This window comes from Euprymna scolopes, chromosome 32 (genome assembly GCF_053919585.1).
Source record: "Euprymna scolopes isolate OS-2025 chromosome 32, ASM5391958v1, whole genome shotgun sequence".
NCBI classification, from domain to species: Eukaryota; Metazoa; Mollusca; class Cephalopoda; order Sepiida; family Sepiolidae; genus Euprymna; species Euprymna scolopes.
In genome coordinates this window covers 47,491,852-47,511,903 of record NC_136513.1, presented here as the reverse complement: position 1 = coordinate 47,511,903, position 20,052 = coordinate 47,491,852, and the positions used below count along the sequence as shown (strand labels likewise).

The 20,052-nt window shown below is 34.6% G+C and overlaps 1 protein-coding gene across 1 annotated transcript in view; it reads right to left on the bottom strand.

Moving 5' to 3' along the window:
* LOC145256319 (uncharacterized) overlaps window positions 1-9,319 on the bottom strand; it is a 66,249-nt gene extending 56,930 nt beyond the window's left edge. Inside the window, exons 1-2 of the mRNA XM_080115051.1 lie at window positions 9,164-9,319; window positions 547-609 (exon numbers count right to left, since the gene is read on the bottom strand). Coding sequence (XP_079971177.1) covers window positions 547-609; window positions 9,164-9,273 — 173 coding nt within the window. The 5' untranslated portion in view covers window positions 9,274-9,319. The remainder of the gene's footprint in view (window positions 1-546; window positions 610-9,163) is intronic.
* Window positions 9,320-20,052: the final 10,733 nt, after the last annotated feature.

Here is a 20,052-nt window from a genome sequence, read left to right as displayed (position 1 = left end):
AAATCCAGTTTGGCAAAAATTTACTTTCACCATGACTAATGTTTATGCAAAATTTCCAAAAAACTCCAAGGTGTGGTTATTAAGCAAAGTGCAAATAAACAAACAGACAAACAATTTTGGGGCAATTTTACCCCTATAATGGTGCCTAGCAGAGCAATCAGAGTTATCCTGGAAAATCCATTGTGGGAAAAATTTACTTTCATCATGACTAATGTTTGTGTAAAAAAAATTTTAAATCCAAGGCGTGGTTATTAAGAAAAGTGCAAACAAAGGAAAGGAAGTGAATTACTAGGTCTAATCCCTCCTTTGTCAGGGAACCAAAAAAAAAAAAAAAAAAAAAGAAACTGGCAAACCAGAATCAAATATCGATTTTATACAAAGAAAATTTTTCATAATAAAAATAGAAGAATAGGCAGACTTTACTTTATATAGTTGATAAACTGTTAATATGGGGTACAGGGCTGAGAGCAAAACTAGATAGGAAACTTGATTCATTCCTGCTTGTAATAAATAGGAAGCAAAAATGTAAAATTCGTTTATACAAACTTTTTCATGTCCGGCCGATTCCATTCGGAAAGTTTCCCTTCAAGTCGGATTCTTTGTTGTTCGCTAAGCAAAGATGAAAAAATAAAGGAATTCATTTTAGAACAATTAATTTTTACTTGGTTGATAAATTGCATAATTAATTTTTTTTTTTAAATATTCACATATTTACAAATCTGGTTGAATATAATAAAAAACATGATGAAATTAATAACTTTGACGCCGGATACATTTTGTTTGTTGCAGACTATGATCCAAATTAAGAAATGTTTATTTTGAAAACAAAAATACAAGTAGAAGATGTAGTTTGCTTGAAGTGTGTATATAGATAATCAAATTTTATGAGTAACCAAAGAGAGACTGTCTCGAGTGCCATTTTGTTATCAAAATGGCACTCGAGAAAGTCTCGGCATTTGTGTTATTTTGGACAATTTTTCCGGTTTTTTTTTTGGTTTTTTTTAAGAATTTCTTTCAGACAGAAACAGAAGACAAAGCAAGAAGACCCTATTCAAAAGTGTCAATGTTTCACCTATCCTTGAGGTAAAAATAAAACAAATATACGCTAAAGTAATACACTAACACAAAATAAGACATTAATTATCTGAACATTTGTTGAATCAAAATAAAATTAAGAAAATTCTGAAATCAATGTTTTCATTATATAGTTTTGAAAAGTCTTTGAATTTGTTGTGTAATACATTTACTCTCCGCAGATACTTGTCTGTAAAAAGTTGACGATTTTTTTTTTCTTTCTGGTCCAAAAGTTAAGAAATTTTTTGAAAAAGTTTAGGTCTTCTTGATCTGTCTCCCCCTGTTCTGAAAGAAGTTCTTCAAATTGAAAACGTAAAAAAATGTCCAAAAAACTAAAATGCGCAAGTGCCATCAAAATTGTTAAACATGTAGAGTGATTTTGTCCCTTTTCAACCCTAAAAGAATTGCCGCCAGTGTTTAAATCAATAAAATTCATTTTAACAAACGTATTAGGGCTTTTGTATAATTAATCATTGTTCCTCTGGCCTTTGTCAGGTGGTAACCGCAACAGATAAGAACTTCGAATCTCCTAACTGCATTCTCAGCAATCTGGCCGGCTTTGGGTAGGATTGAAATAACTCTACCATTAACCAAAATATGGAAAATGTGAGGATATTGTCATTTTTACTAAACAAAACATTCGAATAATTACAAAAAAAAAAAAAAATTACATTATCAAAAATGCCCTGGAAAAGTCACTTCTGATTAATTATAAGAAAAATATGATTTTTATTTCAACTATTTAATTTAATGAAACAAAGTTTTATAACATTAATAAAAAAATATATAAAATGCAAAAAAAAAAAACTAACTTCAAGGAATTTTTGACTACTTTTTCTTTTCAAATACTATTTTTTTTTTTTTTGTTGACAATATCACATCAGTTGATATTTGAGCTTGACGATGAATGGCCTGGAAAAGTCATTTCTGATTAATTGTCTGAAAAAAACTGAGGTGCAGTTCTGAAATATTCATTTAATTAAACAACAAACTTATTTTTTGTAAATAAAAAAAAAGTAATTTAATTAATATTAATTTATTTATTGCAGACTATTATTCTCATCTTTATTAGTTGCAAGGAACATAGGACAAGTAACAACTTTATTCTCATCTTTATTGGTTGTTGTTTCACAATGTTTCGGCCAACTATTCCTCTGGCTGTCATCAGGTGATAACTGCAACGGATAGAAACTTCGAATCTCCTAACTGCATTCTCAGCAATCACTGCCGTCCGTAGTTGTTGTGGGTTAGGGTTAGTTACCTATATTTTCTTTATCGCTCTCACGCTCACCACGACTCAGGACTGTACTTTAATCAATCATGTCTCTAACAGCATAGATATAGCACTCTCCCTTGACACTAGCGCTCAAATTAATGTATTTGTTGACTTTAATGTCCACCACAACAATTGACTTGCCTTCTCTAACTACACAGACACAGCTGTTAGCATCATCCATAACTTTTCGATATCCCATTCCTTGACAGTAACATTCCTGACCAGACTCAAATATCATAAAAAACCTAGACACCTCAAAAGCATGTGGACCTGATCTCATCCTGGCTGCTGAGTTTTCTCCAGTTCACTCCAAACTCTTCAACCAATGCCTTAACGAATCTTGCTTTCCTGACTGCTCGAAAACTGTTTCTGTGGTACGAGTTTACAAGAACTCTGATGACAGAACTGACCTATTAAATTATCGCCCCATTAGCCTCCTCCCTCTTTCACAAAAATATTTGAGTCCATAATTAATCAAGCTCTAGTCCATCACCTTACTGTTGCTAAACTTCGGTCCAACCATCAATCATGGATTTAGGCAAGCCCATTCTACTGCAGATATTCTAACTGTAATCTCTGAACGTATATACCATGCACTGAATAAGACAGAGGATGAGAGGACAGTAGCCCTAGATATATCTAAGGTTTTGACAGAGTATGGCTCGATGGTCTTCACAGGAAATGGTTGATTAGTTGTTTTCGTTTTACAGCATATCAACCCTTTTCAGGTTATTAAATGCCGAATCCAGTTATTTTGAAGAAAATTTTTTTAATAGAATATATTTGGGGGTTTTTTTCAAGTCGGTTTCTATTTAACCCATAGTTGGGACCCTAACAGGTACTACCACTCCGGGTCAGAGTGGACCTGGGAGCAATAGCAATTAAAGGGTGACTCCACACTCCCCAAAGCCCGGCAGCTGGAGCCTCACCATCGGATATAGTTTTAGGTCATATCCAGAACCATCTTCTCAGGAAAATCAGATCCTGTGGTATTACTGGAGGAATACTTAACATAATTAAATCCTTAAGTAAGAGAAGAATCCAAGTTGTACGTCTAAACAATCTAGATATCTATAAAAGCCTCTGTCCTATCGACGAAATATTGCATCCTTCTGCCTGTTTTACAAGTATTTTAATGGTGGATACTCCGACAAACTACGTTTATTCTGTTTAAATAAGAAGTCGTGTCGAACGTTATGTGAGAATTAAAAACAAATAACCACAATGTAACTCTTACGTCTTTGAAGTCTCGATAATGGCTCAAAAATAAAATAAAACAAATTATTACACTTATTGATCTGTGCTATTTTTAAATAGTATTTTCAAGTTTAATTAAAGTTTTATGATATCTGTTTTTATGTAATTGTAAGGTTAAAGTACAGAATAGGTACAAAACACCCTTCCCCCCATTTAAGAATGGCTTTCTTTTGTTTTTCTTTTTTTTTTTATTGCATTTTCACTCCAAACAAGGCATATTGCCACTTTGATGTAGGGGGCTACTATCAGGGACATAAGCTACAGGAGTACTGTGTAGGAAGTTGGGCAGCATGATGTCGGTTCATGTTGCACTTGAACTTCTGCATGTCAGTACAGTCGGGGAAGCAGGGACCCAGAAGGAAATTCCAAAGTCTAGCTGTTCTGGGGAAGAAACTACTCGAGTAGAAGGCTCTCTTGCATCTAGGGATCGCTACTGTGAAGGGGTGGGATTTAACTGCTTGTCGGGTTTGTCGGTGATATTTACATCGAGGGGGCACAAGTGCTTGCAGTTCGTCAGAGCATTCACTGTTAAAGTACTTGTAGAACAGGCAGAGGGATGCAACATTTCGTCGATGTGATAGAGGCTGAAGTTTAGCAGACAGTTCAGGACCTATCAGATTGGTGACTCTCTTTTGAACCTTGTCTAAGAGCGAGAGACTAGTGGCAGATGTACCAGCCCAAATATGACAACAATAATCCATACATGGGCGAATGGTGGCCTTATAGAGGTATAGGATACTTTCAGGCGTTAATAGCTTTCTAGCACGGTAGAGAGAACCTACCTTTTTTGCAGCGGTCCTGGCAATGTTCTCAATGTAATTGTTCCAACTCTGGTTACCTGTGAACGTTAGGCCGAGGAATTTAAAAGATGTACTTTCAGATAAAAAGTCATTGGCCATTGCTATTGGCGGTAGGAAAGGTTTCTTGTAATTATTGAAGGAAACAAGTTTAGTCTTGGCAGCATTGAATGTGACCATCCATTTTGTCCCCATTTCACTACAGATCAGAGGTCTTCCTCTAGTGTTTCTGCCATTTCTTTAGATATGTGTTCATTTGTTTTCCTGTCGTGTCTGTTATAGAGCGTCGTGTCATCAGCATATATACCCATCTCACAGACAATTTTGTCAGGGAGGTCATTTATGAATATTAGGAATAATAGCGGTCCAAGGATAGACCCCTGAGGCACTCCCGCATTTATATCATATTGTTTAGAGGTACGGCCGTCAAGGACAACCTGGATTTTTCTCTTATCTAAGAAGGATCTAATTATGTTATGTATTCTTCCAGTGATGCTGTATGATCTGATTTTCTTGAGAAGACCCTCATGCCATACCCTGTCAAAAGCCTTAGATATATCTAGAGCTACCACTCTACCCTCCCCTGCTTTGTCCAGTGACTGGTATATACGTTCTGAGAATACAGTTAGGATATCTGCTGTGGAACAGGCTTGCCTAAATCCATATTGTTGGTCAGTCAGAAGTTTAGCATCTGTAAGGTGATGGACTAGAGCTTGGTTAATTATGAACTCAAATATTTTGGCGAAAAGTGGGAGGAGGCTAATGGGGCGGTAATTTACTGGGTCAATTCTTTTGCCAGAATTCTTGAAAACTGGTACCACAGATCCAGTTTTTCAGCAGGCAGGAAAGCAAGATTCATTAAGGCATATGTTGTATGAGATCAGGTCCACATGCTTTGCAGTGTCAAGATTTCTTATAATAGCATGCACCTGAGAAGGGGTGATTTTCAGATAGTCTAGTGTGGCATCTGTCCACATAGGAAAGTCAGGGAGGGGATGGTTAGCAGAGTCCAGTGTGGAGTTGGAGGCAAACCGTCTGGCAAGCATGTTAGCCTTTTCAGTTGCAGAGCAAACAACATCATGATTGTTGGATAGTGGGGGAATTGTTGATTGCTCATTATTTACTACACTGTTTTAGATTTTCTAGAAGTCTCGGGTTCCTAATTTCTGTGCTTCGATGCGTTTTTGAGTGGTTTCAGTAAATTCTCTCTTAGCTGTTTCTTTCTTACAGTTATTTCTGGCTTCTATGCACTTCTGTCTGTTTGAACTGGACTTATGTCGGCTTAATTTGCGGTACGCATGCTGCCTTTGCCCTATGGCAGCTGCACAAGTTGAAGTAAACCATTGGGGAGAGTGGAGTTTGTTATAGGATTTGCGTGTGGGTACATGTGCTACTTTGAACCATTCAGTGGTCTCATTTGCGCAATGTTCAGCAGGAAGTGAAAAGATATTTTGCCATGGAGCGTCCCTGATGAGGTCACTGATGGCTTCCCAGTCAGCCTTTTTATAATATCTCATTGTTTTGAGCAGTGGCTCTTCAGTTTTGGCTCTAGAGTTTTAGGGTGATTTCAACCATTACCACTGCATGATCGGCGTTCCCAAGGGGGCTGTGGTCATTCGTTACACAGTCATTGAGAATTGTGGTCAGAAACAGATCTAGAAGTAATGCGTGTTGTTCTTGCTGGCCTGGGAAATGGGTTGGAAACGTAACCATCTGTGATAAGGAATGAGATATAGAGAAGTTACATGTTGTGGTACCAGCTGCGTCTGTGTAAGTAGAAAATCCAAGCCAGTTGCTGTGGTGGACATTGAAGTCACCAAATACATGACTTGTACACTAGTGCCGAGGGAAAGTGCTGTATCTATGCTGTCAAAGACTTTGTTTATTAGAGTACAGTCCTGGGTCAAGGGAGAGTGGTAGAGAAAATAAAAATAGCTAATGTTATGTTGCATGTTAAGTCTAAAGCACATAAAGGCTTGATCATCCGATTCTAGTTTAGTTTCTCTAGTCAAGGGGAGGGTGTTTTGAATGTAGACTCCAAGCCCATGCATAACATTATTTCAGCATGGATCAATAAGTATACTAGTACCCAAATTACTGAAACAGGTAGAAGAGTAACTTATCTTGACTTTCATAATATTTATTTGTTGGTTTTTATCACTTTTTCGTACCTCTGCCTATTGTAAAACAAACATCAGTGTTTTTACCTGAAATGTGCACAAGCACAGATTTTTTTTTAAGTTGATTTCCAGACAACAACTAATCGATAAAATTTGACAATTATTTTTTAAAGCCAACTGCTTCACTATAACTAGGTAAGGGCAAAATGAATGTCGATGCTCAAAATGCATAAACATTTTAACTCCTCCCTTTACTTAAAAATTCACCAAAAATCAGGAAATTAACCAATTTTAATGAAATTTTCAGTATTTATCAAATAATGATCGCTGAATATAATGAACTAATTATTTTTATTTAAATCTGAGTAGAAATGTATTATTTTGTTTCAACAAAAAATATCTTTACTAAAGTTATGGTTTTCAGTAGTAAATAAAAAACGCAAGAATTTATTTTTGCCTTTTTTATATAAATAAAGCATCATAATTTGTAACAATAAACAAAAAAATTTTTACAGGAACATTATGAAAAAAGCCCCTAAAGTCCATATTAATGAATTCGATATAACTCGAAGAAAAATGAATTTCTCGAACTACCAATATTACCATTTAATTAAGCATTGTTTATTTAATATTTTCACACAAAAAAATTATAACAAAAATATTTCTACTTTTTTTTTAAATTACAGATTTCGCATAATTTTTATATGTAAGATTTTAATAATTTCCTTGCTCGTAAGAATGTGAAACTTTCACCGTAGCATAATTTATATATAATCTCGAACAATAATTAAAAAAAAAAAAATTGGTACTTATCTATAAATGGGCGGAAAAAAAATTTTTCACAAGAAAAATCTGAAAAAATCTTTATAATGTACGTACTTGTCACTGCATGAAGATGTCATATTCCAAAAATCATGTAAATCGATCAAGTAGTTTTTTTTGTTTTTTTTTTTAAGAAAATCAAATATTTTCACATGTTTTAGCGAAGATTTGCTTCATGCCATCTTGTTTGAGACCTAACGACACCTGTCGGAAATATGGGATCAACAAGGGCACACATTCGACTTTTTTTTTTCTTAAATGTCGAAAACACTTTTTTTTATAATACAAATAAAAAATAATAAATTAACATAACGACTTCTTTCTAAGTTTTTCATGTTTGCTTATTAAAGTTTGTTTTCAAACGAAAAAAAAAACCCCAGTGTTTTCGACTTTCTCTTTATTAAAAGAAGTAAATTTATTTATTTATTAAATAAGTTAATTTATTATTTTGTATTTGTATTATGAAAAAATGTGTTTTCGACATTTAAGAAAAAAAGAAAGAAAAAAAAAGTCGATTGTATGCCTTTGTTGATCCCATATTTTCGACAGGTGTCGTTAGGTCTCAAACAAGATGGCGTGAAGCAAATCTTCACTAAAACGTGTGATAATATTTGATTTTCTTAAATAAAAAAAGAACTACTTGATAGATTAACGTGATTTTTGGAATATGACATCTCCGTGTAGTGACAAGTACGTACATCATAAAAAAAATTTTCAGATTTTTCTTGTAAAAACTTTTTTTCGGCCCATGTATAGACAAGCACCAAAAAATTAATTTAAAAACAGGAACATAAAAAATAATTAAATTAAAAAATGATAAAAATTGATATAAACGTTCAGAATAGGAATGCATGGATGCACGTCTGGGAAAAAAAATCATAAAAAAATCTGATACCCTACCTCCTTTTACTATCATGACTTCATCTTGAAACAGCGTTTGCCGTTTCGATTGGCTGAAATTTTGGGCCTCCTTATAATCGTGTTTACACAATTTTAGTTTGTTGCGTTTTTGGCGAACGGTACATTACTTGCTTTTTGCGGGCTAATTATAAGTTATTTTTGCACAAACAAGATTTTTTTTTTTAATTTAATTCAATATCTTAGGACTTTACTAATTATCTTTGAAATAAACACAGAAAACTAATATTTATCTTTTAAAGGATTTTTTCAATGAATTTATTTAACTTCAAAATTTAGCTGAATTGGTTAGCTAGCCGTGACAACATTTTTCATAACTTTTTTTTTTTTTTTTTCACGTATACAAATATTTTTTTCCTTTATGAAATAAACTTTAGTCACAATCAAAAAATAGTTGGAAACCTACAAAAAAAAATTATGATAAATCGGCTTTCAAAACTAGGTTCCTATATCTTTATTCGTCCATTTTTGCCCGTACCTAACTATAAACAATTTATGTATAAATGAATCGGGTACTTATGCACACATTCCCGTGCTGAAATCATAACATTATTTAGAAAGCCATTCTTAACATGGGGTGTTTTGTAATTATTATGTATTTTACCTAACAATTTAATTAAAAAATATATATAAAGATATCGTATCACTTGAATTTAACTAAAAATACTAGCAAAAAATTAAAAACAGCACGGTAACATAAGTGCATAAGCACCATTAATCGTGCTCGTCAACATTAAATAAAACACAAAATATTTCCCAAGTATTGTTTACGCAAGAAAATAACTACAAACCATGATACAAAGAAAATTGTTTGTAAATAATGTTTAAACGCATTTCATTCTCAATAATAAACGACTATTTATTAGTCAATGACAAAAAAAAAATGTCTACAAACAAACCTTTCGCGAACAATTGCGCTTAATTGTTGCAATCGTTCGTAAAATTGCGAATCGTAGGAATCCATGACGGTTTCGCGTTCTCGGTTGCTAACCAATTTGACGGTGAACATCGAAAATAATCCCCTCTGTATAATTGACCCGACATAACATACCACAGTTGGTAAAAATAACCGGTACTTTTGCACTTGTGTTACCGTGCTATTTTTAAAAAATAGTATTTTCAAGTTAAATTCAAGTTTCACGGTATCTTTTTTTATTAAATGGGTTTGTATTACTGTAGATTCGAAAACGTTGTCAAAAACAAATATATAACAAATAAATGTTATCAAAGGCAAGATAAGTTACTTTTCTACCAAACTGGATATATTTTTCGTGCTTTTATTCAATGTAACATGTTTATTCAGCTCGAAAACCATACAGTGTTTACCGATGTAATGGAACATTCAAGATGGCGTCTTATTCTCTCTTTAACAAGGTAAGTTTCGGAAAAGGTGTTATAAATAAAAAATTGGATAAAATACTGTTAAAACTCGCTCACTAAATGTTACTGTGACATAGGTTGACATATATTCGGCGGTTTTTTAACCCTATTTTGTTTAGTTTTTTTTATTTATAACACCTTTTCCGAAACTTACTGTTTTAAAGAGAGAGTCAGACGCCATCTTGAATTTTCCAATATATCGGTAAACACTGTATGTTTTTCGAGCTGAATAAACATGTTACATTGAATAAAAACACAAAAAATATATACAGTTAGGTAGAAAAGTAACTTATTTTGCCTTTGATAACATTTATTTGTTATATATTTGTTTTTCGACAACTTTTTCGAATCTATGTGTACAGTAATACAAACCCCTAGATTAGTTTTAAAAGACGACAAAACTTGTGTGGTGTTTCTCGCCTACCCATGATTCAAACAGATTTTTATTTTTAAATAATGCTTGTTAAGATGGAGTCAACGGATATATTTTTTTAAGATGTGGTTTTAAGCAAAAACAACAGTACTTAATTAATTGTCATGTCGAAAATAATAATATATCCAAAAATTACGAAAATTAATCGAGTAGAATTAGTATTGTTTTTTTAGTGAAAAAAAATATCGCTATCGGTTAAAAGTAAAACAAAACATCGGCCATTAAAGTCGCGAAAAGGGAGATAAATATGTCCCCTGTATTCACAATCTTCAAGGTGTTCATATCTAGGGTAAAAATGGAATTTCCCAGAATTTTCCGTAAAAATACATTAAATTATAAATAATTTTCTACTTGATGAATTTTCGTGATTTTTAGTTACATTACTATTTTCGACATGATAATTAAGTAACTGTTGTTGTTTTGGCGTAAATCCACATATTAAAAATAATCGATCCGTCGGCTTTATCTTAACAAGCATCCCCCCCCCAAAAAAAAAGAAAAATGCAGAAAAATCTTCATAATGTACGCACCCATCACGGAACGAAAATATTATATTCCAAAAATCATATAAATTGATCACATAGCTAGCAGTGTCAGAAATTTCGTGAAAATAGTGAATAATTCCACCCCATCTTTCCAAGCTTATAACTCCTCGAAAAATTTAATTCAAGCCCTAATTTTTTTTTTTTTCAATTAAAGGAGCAAGGACCAAGGTTTTATTAAAAAAACAAAAAAAAAACAAAAGAAAAAAACAGTGTGTTTTTTTTTTTTTTAAAAAAGGTTTTAAACTTCGGACTTTACAGGTAAATTTCTAAAAAAGCGATTTTTTTTTTGTTTTAAATTTGAATATATTATTTATTGACCTTTTCTCTTCAATTTGTGATATATAAAACTCCCCGACATAATTAATTATTTACTTTTTAATAGACATTTCAAAATGAGAGGCGTGAATTATTCGACCCCCTGTCTTTCCAAGCTTATAACTCCTCGAAAAATGTAATTCAAGCCCTAATTATTTTTTCAATTAAAGGAGCAAGGACCAAGGTTTCATTAAAAAAAAAAAGACAAAAAAAAAACAATGTGTTCTTATAAAATAAGGTTTTAAACTTCGGACTTTACAGGTAAATTTCTAAAAAAGCGATTTTTTTTTTTTTTGTTTTAAATTTGAATATATTATTTATTGACCTTTTCTCTTCAATTTGTGATATATAAAACTCCCCGACATAAATTAATTATTTACTTTTTAATAGACATTTCAAAATGGGTGACACTTGGGGGGGGGGGGCGTGAATTAAAAAAAAAACGTTTGTCTAAAATATTATATTCGGTTTATTGGAAAGAACATAAAATTTCACATTGACCCTAAAAATATCGTAAAAATAGAATCAATAGAAAAATTTTGATGGATTTTTAAAGTTTAAAAATTGAAAAATATTGAGTTCGGAAAATTCATTACTGTTTTAAAAAAAAAAAAAAATTTCTATCACTTTTAAAACAACTGTAATAGTTTATTTTGGAAGTATAATCCATAAAGAAAATAAATAAGCCACTTTTAACAGAGAAATTCCGAGATTTTTATATTGTATTTGCAGTTTCGTGTTAGGGGTGTCAAAAATTCCTACAAAAATTCTGATACACCTATCACATAGCCATTACAAGACTGATTTTTATCTCTGTAGTTCGAATCGAGTTGTCTCTTTTTATCTATTAAAAAAAAACAAGCAGCAAAATCCAACCCCTACACAGATCCCTATATGTAAGAAAGCCTTCTACTCTAATAGTTTTTTTTCCCAAGACTGCTAGACTTTGGAATTCCCTTCCGAGTTTCTGTTTCCCCGACTGTACTGACATGCAGAAGTTCAAGTGTAAGGTGAACAGACATCTTGCTGTTCAACTCCCTACATAGTACCCCTGCGAATTATGTCCCAGATACATCAACGTGGCACTGTGCCTTGTTTGGGGTGAAATTGCAAAAAAAAAAAAATGTTTAATTTGCTAAATTTAGCATTTTTTTTTTTTATTTGTTGCATTTGTTGAACATACATAACATTTTTTCAATTTAGATTTCCTTTTAAATGATTCCTCATTTAGTAAAAAAAAAAAATACCACAATAAATTATTTAATGCCTAAATAGATTTTCTTTTTTTTCTTTTTTTTTGGCACAATCATTCGACACATCAGTTCTTGCCAGATCATGAAGTTAAGCAACAATGAGCCTGGCCAGTACCGGATGGGTGACCATTTGGGAAGGCTAGGTGCTGTAAGTACCGTGTCTGTGCGAGGTCGTAGAAACTTCCAAGTTCATATCTGGGGGCCCCCCGAATCAAGACGAAAAGCAACGGGAAACTACAATCTTTACTTGTCTTCCTGAGATTACTATGGTTTGTTGCGGACCAGAATATAATAATCCTAACTCGCTACAAAAGAAAATAATGGAAGGAAGGAAAAAAACTCAATTGCTGAATAAAATAAACATGTCGTTTATTTTCTGTTGAAAATTAATGGTTTAGGTGGAACACGTGTTCAGTTCAGTCGTTGACGACCATGCACGTGGAAAAAGAGGAATAAAGTAGGAGAAAAAGAAAGAGAGAGAGGGTTGACCTCAGTAAAGCCGCACGTGCATGATAGCAGTCGGTCACGTGGAAGTGTCTTCAGCCTACAAGCTGTGGACGCGAACTTGTCTGGTTGACAAACCAAGGCCAAAGGGAAGAAAGAGGAAGTTGAACGTTGTTGTTAACTTTTATACCGGGGTCAATGTTCTGATGCGCATGTCTGGATTTCACTTAAAAGGAAGTGACGTCAGCAATGTGTGCATGTTTGCACGTGCAAGCGTGCAAGTGTGTGTACGTGGATGTGTATATACGTGCGTGTGTGTGCATACATGTGGGTGTGTGTATGTGAGGAAAAAAAAACATGTTCGAACAGGCTCTACGATTTTGAGAGTCGTGGTCGCCGACGTTGTTAAAAGAGCAGGGCTGCTGCTGCTGCTGCTGCTGATGATGATGATGATGATGATGATGATGATGATGATGATGACTAGAATTATTTACTCGCATTATTTGGATTCTCCGGACTACTGTTCTCATCTTGAGTGTTATTTTCACAACGTTTCAGTTGATGTAAGCACCACCCTTCTTCATGTGTATCTTGTCAAACTCAGAAATATGGACACAATTTTGAACAGAAACCTTTAATTTAATCCGCAAGGTTAGAATACTCTCGTTCTGTCAGCCATGACTCAACAATTTGGAGAGCCGTGGTTGCCGACGTTGTTAAAACATTGGGGCCGCTGATGATGAGATTTTTTCTCACATTCTTCCATGACCTTGACTTTCATACATTTATTATTGCTTATATTCCAAGTTTATTTGAATTTTTGAAGACATTGATTATGCTGTCAGTCAGAGATGAAGCATATTTTAAATATGTTTGTTTATAGAAATATTTTTACAGAATCTGTGATAAATAAAAAATTGTCAATCACCTCCCCAAAAACAACCTACTTAGTGACATGCAATATCGTTCTTGTCCTGCAAGATCTACAGCTGATGTACTGACTGTAATTTCACACAGGATCAGTGAATCTATCGACGGGGGGGGGGTTCTTCTCTAGAGCAATAGCTCTTGACATATCAAAGGCATTTTATAAGGTTTTGCATAATTGTCTACTTCACGAGATTTCCAGCTACAAAATATATGGAAATATCGTCACAACTATTAAATCCTTTCTCTCTGATAAGTGGGCAGTTCTAGAAAGAAACTTTGTTCATGGAATTTGTGTTTAGACTTAGTCGCAGATAGAGAGGGGGAAAGTAGTTCACAGCAATTGTAGCTAAACGAATGTTTGTTGTGAAGGTTTTGCAAGGGTGGAACCATAGATTAAAGCACAGTTGAGCATTTACCATGAAAATAACGATAGAGCAAAGATGGACTCACAGCATTTCTTTCTGTAAAAAAAAAGAGGTTGCAATATCAATAGGTTTTGAAGCCGCTTTTGAACTTTGTCAAGGCAGGGTAGGTTTTTCTGAGTAATGACGTGGTATGAGTACACCATTTTCAAACATATCTAGTTCTTATACAGGTAGATAAAGTAGTCGTCGATGAGCAAAAGTCCGAAGCTCAAAGTATTAACATTGGCATGCCTCAAAGATCCATCTTGGGCCAAACATTTTTCCTGATTTTCATCAATGATTTCCCAAATTACATTCTAAAATCATTTGTCAACATTTATTTGGAAGACACTATCATCTATGGCAACATTTTGAAGAGCATTAATGATCCAGATCTCTTTGAGTCTCTATTCTCCAATCTTGAGCACGTGATGCAATAGTTAATGCACCCAAAACCAAGTTTCTATCTTTTCATCACCAGCGCTCTGACGCTCTGATCTACACTTGGCTACAACAAAAATGAATGGTTCTCATCTCAAGGAAGCACCCTGCTTCGACAAGTTTCTGGCACTAACCTTCACTCCTGACCTGAAATGAAAAACTTACATCAGATCTGTTGCCAAGGTTGCTGGAAAAATGGTTGGATCATTCTGCTGCTCCAGAAGGTATCTCACTCCCATGTAGATAGAAAGTATGGCACAACCACATCAACTCACCAGTTCTTGCCAGATCACAGAAGCAATGTGGAGCCCGGCCAGTATCAGATGGGTGACCATTTGCTAAGGCTAGGCATTGTATGTACCTTCTGGGAAGGTTGGGCGTGGGGCCAGCACCCTCATCCCGAAAAAAGAACTCCTCACTACAAAAGCATCTACAAAGTTGTTGATGGGCTATGCCCCTCCGAGGCTCAAGGCTATGGATGGATATAGACAGAAAGTGTGTGGGTGGGTGGGGAGGGAGATCACAGAGGTAGTAGCTAGATGAGCGCTTGTTGTGAATATTTTGCAGGTGGGGATAATCGATTGAAGTTCATACGGGCACTTGCCATGAAAATAGCAATAGAAAACGTTTTTTTTACAAAGAAGTCATCACTAATCAAGGCCCAGAGACCACACGAGGATAAGGGTTAAGGTTGCTCTATTGTTATTTTCATGGCAAGTGCACGTATGAACTTTAATCTATGATCCCTCAATGCAAAACATTCACAACAAATGCTCGTCTAACTACAACCACTGTGATCTCCCCCCCCCACATTCTATCTATACCTAAATCCAAATGCAAATTCCATGAATAAAGTTTCATTCCTAGAATCGCCTGTCTGTGGAACTCTTTATGGGTCAGCTTTTCAGTTGACTACAACATAGTCATTTTCAAGTGCAATGTAAACAAGTTCTTGTTTAGCCACCCTCTTGAATAATCAAATTCTACCAAATTTACACCAGTATCGATCATTACAGCGTTTCCTCACGGACCACCTTATACTTATTAACCTTTATTCTTATCCCTTGCAAAAAACATTTTTTTTGATAATAAATATTAAATATAACACATAAATTTTTCATATATCTATATATCTATAAAAGTGAACGTGTCCGTGTGTGTGTGTGTGTGTGTGTGTGTGTACATTTCCCTACGCAATAACTCTGTCAACTTTTAGTCTACAGACTCAAAATTTGATATACAGGGTACTGAGATTTGGGAACATCTATGTGATCAGTTTTCGGCCAGAAATTTGGCTGTTAAGGGGTCAAAGTTCAACGATTTGACCTTTGAGAACTCTACCAAACTCCTCCGACAATCTTGGGTCTAAACACTTGAAATTTTAGATATAGGTTCTTTGAGCAGGGAGAGAGTCCCACAACCTTGCAGTCTTTGGAAAGAAGCTACTGGAATAGGAAGTTATATTACAATGAGGTATTAAAATAACGAATTGATGGAGACCACTAGACCAATGGGTTAAGCAAGCTGGAACAAAGGAAGCAGGGAATAGATCAAATTCTGTAGAATATGTGCCATAATTGTATTTGTAGAAAAGACTGACACTAGCAACATCTCGTCTGTGAGAGAGGTTGTAGAGATACTTTTCTGCAATTTATCAAGAACCTTCAAATGGGGCAGAGATTCACCAGCCCAAATATGACAACAATACTCCATATATGGTCTGGTAGTAAATTGGGGGAGGGGGGAGAAAGTGTTTAGAGCGATAGAGAGAACTGATTTTATGAGAAGTAGAAAGAGCAATGGATTTAATATATGAACTCCAAGAAAGATTTGGTGAGAAAAAAAGCCTAAAAAGTTTTAGAGTTGATTTCTCACTGAGAACAGGGCCATCCATAAGAATCTCAGGAAGAAAAGGGGCACGCCTGCGATAAAAGGACAATAGTTGAGTCTTAACATGATTAAACTGTAGCGGTCAATGTTTAAACATTGAAGTCCAAAATCAAAAATGCATAAATGCGTTTCTTGAATCTTGAATAAAAGCAAATAATTATATTTTGCACCAATCAGAAAACTTTCTGAATTTATTTGGAATGGTCGTTCTGGGAGCCACTTAAATCCTTAAAAAGTCAAATTTTTCTCCAGTATACCAGTGGGACTCAGTTAACCGGAGTCTATGGATTGATGTTATTGGGTGCCCTCCTTCTGGGCACTTCCCTCTGCAACATCTCTCCACTAACACACACACACACACACACACACACACACACACATACACACACACACACGCACACACACACGCACACACACACACATTAAAGAACGCACAGTCACAGACAACTCATCAACTTAATATCGGCTGTCAATCTGCATAAACTTTATTCATTAAAATATTTTCAATCTTTATCATTGAACTATTTTTCTAATATAAAAACAAATGAACATTGACTCTTATAAACAACTTTCAATGAATTATAATTTATAAGTTTTGATAACAAATTTTCCTGACCCCTGAAACTCACGACTCTTAATTAATCGATTCAGACTTCTTCAATGTCTTAGTTAATGAATCACCTTTGTTTTTTTACGAGAACTCTAAAAATATTCACGCACATTCTATGTTTTCCCATTGCTGTAGACTTCCATTTTAAACGTATATAAAATATCTCTTTTGTGAATATATATGCCTTCTTAACTCATTATTTTGTTTCGTTTACTGTATAACATGTCACTCGCATTGTCATAATTGATTATAAATGCAGCAAACCTTTTTCACTGAAAATATTTCTCTGAATCCGGCTCATCCTAAAAATACTTCTCTCATTACAAAATACCCTAAAGTAATACCCCAAAATTGATGTGGTGTGAAACACATCACTAAAAACTGGTGGTTAACATCCACTAGAAAACAAAACAATTTCTTACTCCAATCCATAACTTAACCCAAATCAACTTCTAGATCAACTGCATATTTCTGATTTTTTTGATTTTTTATTTTTAATTACATTTTCATCCTAAACAAAGCACAGTGCCAATTTGATATAGAGGCTACTATCAAGGACAGAAATTGAAGGGATACTATGTAGGGAGTTGAGCAGCAAGATGTCTGTTCACATTACACTTAAACTTCTGCATGTCAGTACAGTTGAGGAAGCAGAAATCCGGTAGGTAATTTAAAAGTCCAGCAGTTCTTAGGAAGAAACTATTGAAGTAGCAGGCTTTCTTACACCTAGGGATCTCTTCTGTGTAGGGGTGGGATTTAGCTGCTTGTCGGTTTTGTCAGAGGTATTTACATCGAGGGGGTACAAGTGCTTGTAATTCGTTGAAGCATCCACCATTAAAATACTTGTAAAACAGGCAGAGGGATGCAACATTTCATTGATGGGACAGAGGGTGAAGCTTATATGACAGTTCAGGACCTATCAGGTTGGCGACTCTCTTTTGAACCCTGTCCAGGAGTGAGAGACTAGTAGCAAACGCACCAGCCCAAATGTAATAACAATACTCCATAAATTTGTTACCCTAATCCATAACAGAACCCAAATCAACTTCTAGATAAACTGCATATTTCAATTGATTCGAGAAAGGTGGGAAAGAAGCAAAACCAAAATAGAGGATGGTATCATCAGAATAAATGTTAACTTTCTAAATAATATTCTCTGAAAACAATCATTTATATAGGGAAGAAACCGTGTTGGGCCTAGAATATGGGAGAAATTTCCAGTTATATACCATGATTCATTGTTTTAGGCTGCCTATGCACATTTCTAGTAGACAGCCTGTGATTGGTTTATTTGTATGAGTCAAGTTATTTACTTGGCGCCTTTTTTGTAAACATTTTTTTTCTTTTTAGTCTACGATAAAATGGTCGGCAGGAAAGACTCACTGAAGGGCGGTTCTGAGAAGAATATCTTATTGAGAATGGAGCTGCTGCAATTTCTTCACGTTATATCACCTAAATGTTAGGTGAAAAAAGGACTTGAATTCTCTACAAGCAAAGACACCTTTAATTGTGCGGAAGATATCCTAATTAGAGGATGGCATCTTTTGAACATTTTCATCATGTTTATATCACCTGTAGAGGACTAGGATATATAAATCCTAATCCCGTTACAAAAGAAAATAATGAAACGAATTGAATGAAGGAAACAAAAACTCAATTGCTGGATAAAATAAACATGTCGTTTATTTACTGTTTAAAAATGAATGTCCGCGTTCGGGTGTTACCATCGTTTGTTGCGGGACTTGTAGTATAGAAAGAAAAGGAAATGTGTGTTCATCTCACGTTCGAGTCACCATCGTTTGTTCACGCGTGGAAAGAGGCGTGAGTAATGTAGTGGAAATGGGAATGATAGTCCCGCGTGTAGACAAAGAAAAAGATAGAGGGTTGACATCAGTTAAGCTGCGCGCCATGTTAGCAGTCAGCTATGCGGAGGTATTCTCAGGCACAAGTTGTAGATAGAGAGATAGAGAGAAAGAGTGAGAATGTCAATCCAGTTCATGGAGAGAGAAAGTGTATAAGGTGTACGTACTGCCTGTTAACACTTGTCCCACGCATAGTAGCGGGTGGCGTGAAGCGCGCGTGCGCCAAAAGGGCATGCTGTTGGTCCATAGACCGTTCAGCTCGGAAGCTAGTCTGAAAAGGGCAGGAAACAGCTTGTCTCTTGCTTTTATAGTTGTTTCCGGTGGTCTTTTGCGCATGTGGGGATTTCCTTTGAAAGGGGAAGTGACGTTGCCCATGTGTCCGTACGTGTGCGCGTATGTGAGTACATGTGTGTACGTTAGCGTGTGTGTGTATACATGTGAATGTGAGTGTATATACGCGAACGTGAATATATGTACGTGTGTGGACATGCGCGCGTATGTTTGTATGTGCATATGTATATGACAAGAAATATGGCTTGAGATGTGAAAGCGTATTTTTGTATGAGACTAGAAATTGCTCGCACACACCTAAATATTTGAACTTTGCTCAATTCAATTAGAGTCACAAGGTACTCAATTTATGCCTAATTAAAAACATCAGAATTCTTGCGGAGAACACCATGAATTACCATGGATCTTTTCGAAGGAAAACGAACTACCAATCCACCAGTAGCAGTAGCAGTGTCAGAAATTTCGTGAAAACTATTGAATAATTCCACCTGCTATCTTTCAAAGCTTATAACTCCTCGAAAAATGTAATTCAAGCCCTAATTTTTTTTGCAATTAAAGGACCAAGGGCCAAGGTATCATTAAAAAAAAAAAAACAAACAAAAAAAACAAACAACGTGGTTTTTTTTAAACAAAAGGGTTTTAAACTTCGGACTTTACAGGTAAATTTCTAAAAAACACTACTTTTTTTTTGTTTTAAATTTGAATATATTATTTATTGATCTTTTATCTTCAATTTGTGATATATAAAACTTTGGTACATAAATTAATTATTTACTTTCAAAATACGGGGGCGTGAATTAAAAAAAACGTTTGTCTAAAATATTATATTCGATTTATTGGAAAGAGCATAAAATTTCACATTGACCCTGAAAATATCGTAAAAATAGAATCAATAGAAAAATTTTGATAGATTTTTAAAGTTTAAAAATTGAAAAATACTGAACTCGTAACATTCAATTAATTTCATAACTATTTTTTTAAAAACATTTC